At 48.1% G+C, this 7234-nt stretch overlaps 1 protein-coding gene across 4 annotated transcripts in view; it reads left to right on the forward strand.

Moving 5' to 3' along the window:
• The window catches only part of tnk2b (tyrosine kinase, non-receptor, 2b), a 52581-nt gene extending 47844 nt beyond the window's left edge, over positions 1–4737 (forward strand). For all 4 annotated transcript variants that reach the window (XM_030115027.1, XM_030115026.1, XM_030115025.1 and 1 more), the window contains 3 exons: positions 620–715; positions 1893–2023; positions 3114–4737. In XM_030115027.1, the coding sequence (XP_029970887.1) occupies positions 620–715; positions 1893–2023; positions 3114–3120 (234 nt within the window). In that variant the 3' untranslated portion in view covers positions 3121–4737. The remainder of the gene's footprint in view (positions 1–619; positions 716–1892; positions 2024–3113) is intronic.
• The last annotated feature ends 2497 nt before the right edge of the window (positions 4738–7234 follow it).

Below are 7234 nucleotides of genomic sequence, written 5' to 3' on the forward strand. Positions count from 1 at the left end.
AAGCTATCGATTGTGACAGTGACTGAAGCAGAGGCAGAGGCGGCGGCGGCACTGTGTCGATCAGCGTTTGGTATTTGGTGTCGGCGCTGAGACCTGAGGCTTCGGCCGGGGTTTTACATCCGAGCCGCCGTGCCGGGAAGAGGCTGCAGCGGCGTCCGATTCTCCAGAGGCTTCTGATGGTGAATGTTGTTTATACAGAGTTCAGATGAGTGATAGTTACGGCGGTAGCGCTCTGATGCTGTTATCTCTTTTTAATCAAACTTGGCTCAAGGTGAGTTCAGCTACAATAATTATTCAGGTGAAACGTAAATGTCAAATGCTTGTCACTAGCAGCCTTCAGGTGGAATTAAAGCCAGTCGGTCAAATCAAACTGATGCTGATGAGCAGAAAGAAAGAGTTCCTGGTTCGCTCTGCTCATCACGTTCCTGAAAAGTGGTTTGTAGCTTCATTTAAACTGATCTTCACCTCCACTAATATAAGCCGAACCACCACAAACACAAGCAGAAGGTTTAGGATGCCGCAAAATTCCAACTTTCATAAAAAGTTTTAATTGTAAACAGGTTTCTGTACTGAATTAAAACAAGATCGTTATAATTTGTGCTGTTTCGGTGTGTTGCAGGTGCAGGAGGCAGTCCATGGAGTGACCATAGAGGAGTGCCAAGCTGCTCTTCAGAACCACAACTGGAACGTACAGAAAGCTGTTCACTATCTGAAGGTTCACTATCATCTCTCTCTTTTTTCACCACACTGAAAAGTCTTTCAAGCTGCATCTGCTTCCTGTAGTTCCCTCTGGGCCTGAACGAGGTCTGGAGACACCGAACTGACACAGGTGGTTCAGTAAATCTGTGAAATGATGTGAAGTGAAAGGACGGATTCATAAATACCTCCCTTTCATAGACTTTGGTGAATAATTCGGTCTGTTTCATTTTCTGCTGTTTAATCTACAGAAGACTTCAGCATAAAGGCTTTTATCTGTTTCTCACACAGTTCAGTGTTTTCAGTGTTTTCTCTTCATTTTTCAAATTAATGTTGTTACACAAATCATAATATATACTGTTTGTATATCGACACATGAACCACTTTCTCCTGGTTTTTAGTATTTCCTTGAGCTTTGTCATCGTTTCGGGAGCCGTACACAGAAACAGCTCGTTCTAAGGTTTCACAGAGTAACACGTTCTTTGTTCCAGTCCATCAAAATAAAGATCCAATGAATATGACTGTTATACGGCGCTTACAGCAATTACCAGAAGAGGAGCGGAGTTCTCAGTGGTTCTCACTGCTGTACTGTGAACGATCCTCAGAGGTCCCGTTCAGTGTCTCAGGTTGTTTTCTCTAATAACCTCGTCTGAGCCGCCTGAACGGCCAGCAGGTCGTCATTTAAAGTTGCTGAATGTAATTTCTACTTTATAGGCTCATATCAGGATATGTTAAGAGAACTCTGGAGCTCCTCAGGGAAGAATAGGACCCTGCTGCCGCAGAGAGCCAGAAATGTGTGTATATATATATATATATATATATATATATATATATGAAGCTTATGGACTCTGTGTCGTCCTGAATGTGCCCTTAACAGGCCGCGGCTGAGGCAGGATGGAGGATGTTTGGACAGCAGTGGACACAGGGGAGCACTTGAGTGCTCTTTTATCGGAGAGGCAGAGTCTCTAAGATAAAGAAAAAGGCAATGCGAGCGTCACAGATCCAGCGTGCGCTCCAGCAGTGAGCGTGTGTGAAGACGGTGCTGCAGTCAGACGCTCTTCAGAGTGCAGTAAAGATCAAGTCCGTGTTCCTTCTCTGTGAGAGCGTGACGTTTGACCTCTGTGCGTGAAGCCACGCCTCTGCCGTGGCCCGTCGCGGTACGACGGTCTGACCCGGGCCGTCCTTCCTCTGTCCAGGTGGAGCAGCTGTTCTGTTTGGGCCTGAGGAGCCGCTCCGACTGCCTCCAGCTGCTGGAGGAGTGCGACTGGAACCTGGAGGCGGCCGGCACTCAGATGCTGGACAGCTATGGATCCACCAGCAGGCAGAGGTGCTGCTTTATAACTCACACTGTTTCACCGCCGTTCGTTCTCGACCCTCGTGGCTTCTCGCAGAATCTGCATCCAGTCCCGTCTGATGGCGTCCCTCATTAGAGACCAGGTTTATGATGTCTGTCTTTGGAGGATGTACCATTAAACCTCGCTTCCTACAGGAGCTGCAGGAGAAGCTTCCCTCCCAGAACGCATTGCTCCACAGACAGGCAGCAGTCTGACACAACCCCGCCGCTCTTAATGAGGCCGGAACGTATATCTGGCTCACAGCGGGAAACTTTTCTGTATCGTTAAACTGTTCTATTGAGAGAATGCATAGAATGGAGTTTATTTTTTTAGTGTATGGCCGAGGCAGTCCGGGCCCGGGATTCACTGCAGAGTCTCTGCAAACAGCGAGCGTCATGAATAAACTTCACCCGGAAACAGGAGAGCAGGTCAAAGTGACTCTCAGCGGCGATTCATCAGTGAGGCGTCTTTGCTTTGGACGTCAAAGTGAAGTTTTTTGCACTAATTAATGTGTTTCGTGTCCTTTCTACCTCAGAAATCATCACCTAAGTGGTCAGATTGTTTCTATGGTAGACTCAGTCGTTCCTGGATGATAAACACTTAATTTCCCATATTTTAATATTGCTTTTAAGAAAAGAATAATTCCACAAATGCTTCTACATACTGATAAAGTATTCAGTCATGACTGCTCTTCATCAAAACATCAAATATTTGATGTTATTCAGTGAGGAGACGGCTCCAACGAACGCTCTATTTTATATAAAATGCTGCGGCTTCGCAAATATGCAGCCGCAGGCCGACCGCTGTAGAAGTTAATGTCTAATAGGGCATAGCTCTGCATGAACATTTAAAACTTCCTCCATAAATAGTTTAGAAGTAATGACTCGGGGAATTTATGAAGCATCACCGGGTTTTTAGCAGGTCGCCGTTCTCATTAAAGTCTCAGGATCCTGGAGGCAGAACGTTTCCACGCATGTTGTTTGGTTTTGAGAGGAAGCTGCAGCCCGGCGTCGCTCACACCAGCTTCCATCTGTCTGTCGCTCTTTCATTTCAGCATTTCTTCTTTATGCTTCATGTTTACAGACGGTGACAGAACTCTCAGGAACTGATGGGAACCCCACCTTGCTCAGACCTCCGGGGTGGAGGGGATGTTCTCCTGCCCCGCTCCGCCCGTCGCCTCCGTCAGACCAGGATGAAGCACAGAACGCTGAACCCAGCCCGAGCGCCGGCGAGGCGCTGGGTCCTGGACGCTCTGCCACTGCTGCACTGACTGAGAAACAGTCCGCCGCCGTCCAGAAGCGACCGCGCGTTGTGTGACGGCGGGATGTCAGACTCCGGCGTCACGCCGTCTCCACTGCCACAGAGTCAAGCCGACCCGCCGCGCGCCGCTCTGCCGGAACCCTGAGATGAGCACAATGTACACACAAGCACTTTCTCACCAGATCCACTCTGCCAAACCCACCAGGTCAAAGGTCAGCCTCCTGCAGCAGCTGCAGTTCAGGAAACCCTGACCTCATGAGATCATTCAGGATGATGAGGATGATGAAGGCTGCTGCTGAAAGGAGGAAGATGAAGCTCTGCACTGAGGAACCGCTGCTGCTGCTTTAACGCTTGGAGACAGGAAGTCCAGTTCATCTGGTCTCCACCAGGAGGAGCTGTTTGAATCTTCAGAGCAGCCGTAGAGCGGTTTACCTCCACCCTCTGAGATTCATTCCTCATTCGATTAAAGAAGAAAGAAAGTGGAGTTCCCCAGTCAGTAGAACCCTCCTCCACCTTCACTCCTCCACCTCCTCCACCTTCACTCTTCTCCTCCCATGAAGCACTTTGTCCCGCCGCCGTCCTGCTGCCTCAGCTCGCTCTGCGCTGGCGGCGAATAACGATCCCGTCTCTCAGTCACCACGGAAACCCACAGCTGTTATTTTGGGCTGGAGGGCCGCTCTGGCTCTGGAGGGACTCCATTGGACCGTAGAGGTTCTGGCCGCCGCCGCCGCCGTGAAGACGGTCGGCAAGCGGAACATTTCGCCCTGACCTTCGTCCCTGTGAAGTTTGACTTTTGAAATCTGCATGTGATCAGAGGAATGTTGAAAAAAGGAAAGAAAAAAAACCCCAACCAGTGGTCTTCCTCTGAATCGCCGTAGGACGGCCTGTCCCCTTTGTCCGGTGTGAGACTCGGTCTGGACGGACGCCACAGGAAGCCTCTGGAGCCAGCCGGCCGGACCGAGGCCTCAGAGCTCATCCTGCCGGTCAACGCTTTCTCCGGCTGCAGCACGTCCGCTCCCGTTTCGTCCGTCCCTCAGGAAGCGGAGATCTGGACCCGTCTGGACCTGAAGAGAAGAGAAGTGAGTGGACTCCCGGAACTGGCTGGAGGCGGGTTCTGCCATCGTCCTTCGCTCGCCGTCTCCTCCGTCCCTCCACATCTCGTCGGTCTCAAGCTGCTGCTGTCGTGTCAGAAGGACCGAAGTGATCAAACCCGGTGTGGTGTTCGAACCCGGATCCCCGTTCCTGTCTGCCGGAACGCTTCCTGCTCAAACGGTTTGAAACTGAAGAAGTCTTCTACTGGTTTCGTTTTCTGCTGTTTCCTCCTTCCGCTCGCCGTCTCCTCCTCTTTTCTCCGTTTGCCTCCCAGAATGTTTGGTTCTAAACGCCGACTGTCCCGTTGGGTTTTCATGGTGTTTCTCCTCCCGGATCGATGGAAATGAAGTTCATGCTGCCGAATTTATTAATGTATTTTTTATTAAAGATTTGATTATTTTTTACTTATTTTCTCCCGTGTTTTTTTCTTTCTGCACTACAAACATCAGTCAGACGCCTAACATGACAAAAATACAACAACCATGACTTTTATGAACATTTGCCAGTTTTGAACCCCAAATTGATGAATTTTGTTAAATTTTAGGATAAAATAAATTTAGTTCACATAAATCTGTGATATTATAGAGTAATTTACGTGGTGAATTCTTCTGTTAGTTGTTTCGGTGTTGCAGGCGTGGCTTCAGAAGCTGCTCCGGCACGTCACTGATGGTTCTGTTGTTTAGGAAAGGTTGAGAACCTGGACTGCAGCACACACTGGAGAGAAAACCCTCTTATATCTGAGACAAACTCATCAAGTGACAAAAAAGAATCTGAAAATATACAAATAAATAAAGATGCTGAATAAATTAGAGTGAATAACGATCCTGCCATGTTCCTGTGGATATTTTCTAAACTGCGATTTGTGGAACTGGGTGAACTGAATGTAATCACTTGATTATTCCAACACTTCATACTGATAAATATTCTCAATTCCTGAACACATGATTGAAAACCAAACAGCAGTAACACAACAGGGACAATGGAGTGTAATGATTACAGGCCCTTTAAATCAATCACACACTGGTTTAGCTTTGTTTTGATTTGTTTTTAATCCTTTTTAAACCAAAACATTTAAAACAGCCTAATAAATGAAACCTATAAACGTTCCATCCCTGTCTGATCTGACTTATGGTGTCGACAGATTTCAGTCTGAATCACGAGCCTGGCTGTTTTTACACAATAACCTGGGAGCATTGCTAAAGCTGTGATGAGTCTGGCTTCATGCTGCTGAGGATGATTCTCTGGAATTCTCTGGATTCTCTGATTCTCCATCCATCATTCATCAATCCTCCATGCATCCCTCCATCCATCCATCATCTATCAATCCTCCATCCATCCTCCATCCCTCCATCCATCCATCCATCATCCATCAATCCTCCATCCATCATCTATCAATCCTCCCTCCATCCCTCCATCCATCCATCATCTATCAATCCTCCATCCATCCCTCTATCATCCATCCTTCCTCCATCCATCTATCATCCCTCCATCCATCCTCCATCCCTCCCTCCCTCCATCCATCATCTATCAATCCTCCATCCATCCCTCCATCCATCCCTCCATCAATCCTCCATCCATCCATCATCTATCAATCCTCCATCCATCCCTCTATCATCCATCCTTCCTCCATCCATCTATCATCCCTCCATCCATCCATCATCCATCCATCCTCCATCCATCCATCCTCCATCCCTCCCTCCATCCATCCATCATCTATCAATCCTCCATCCATCCCTCCATCCATCAATCCTCCATCCATCCATCATCTATCAATCCTCCATCCATCCATCATCCATCAATCCTCCATGCATCCCTCCATCCATCCATCCATCATCCATCAATCCTCCATCCATCCTCCATCATCCATCCTTCCTCCATCCATTTATCCATCCCTCAATCCATCCATCATCCATCCATCCCTCCATCCATTCGTCCATCCATCCATCATCTATCAATCCTCCATCCATCCCTCCATCCATCCCTCCATCCATCAATCCTCCATCCATCAATCCTCCATCCATCCCTCTATCCATCCATCATCCATCCATCCATCCATCATCCCTCCTCCTTCCACTGGCCTCAGTGCTGGTGTTTGGTGACCAGTCGTTCTGAATCAATAAGTTTGTGTTTGTTTGTGATCGTTGTGTTGAGACAGTCCACTCTAGACACAGAAGCTCTGGCAGCATTCACTCCGTCACACCGCCGTCTGCCGACCCGGCGTCTTCCTGCTGCCATCTGCAGCGTGATCCACGCTTCACGGACTCTTTCCAGTGCCGTCGGATCTGATCGCGCTCACACGGCGCCGACTCATCTGTTTACAGCGCTGGAATCCTGATGGTGGACCATGTCTCCGCTCAATAAAACATAGAAACTGATTACAAAACAACACTGTGGCTATTTCAGCAAATACTGAACCTTCATGCACACTCACACACACACACACACACACACACACACACACACACACACACACACACACACACACACACACACACACACACACACAATCAGAAACACAAACATGCTAATCATCTTTGATTCTTTCCAATCCCTCATCATTCACTGTCCTTTTCTCCCTACTTACACACACACACACACACACACACACACACACACACACTGCCTCACTGCTGACACAAGGAACTCCGTCTCACTAATGAGAGGCCTGACGTACTGCCTATTCTGTGAGACGTGTGTGTGTGTGTGTGTGTGTGTGTGTGTGTGTGTGTGTGTGTGTGTGTGTGTAGGTACAGTGCTAGTGCTATTATTCAGTTCACGGGTAAATTATGTGTGTGTGTGTGTGTGTGTGTGTGTGTGTGTGTGCGTTCTTGTATTTCTATCCTTGTCGGGGC

This window comes from Salarias fasciatus, chromosome 18, assembly GCF_902148845.1.
Source record: "Salarias fasciatus chromosome 18, fSalaFa1.1, whole genome shotgun sequence".
Classification (NCBI taxonomy): Eukaryota; Metazoa; Chordata; class Actinopteri; order Blenniiformes; family Blenniidae; genus Salarias; species Salarias fasciatus.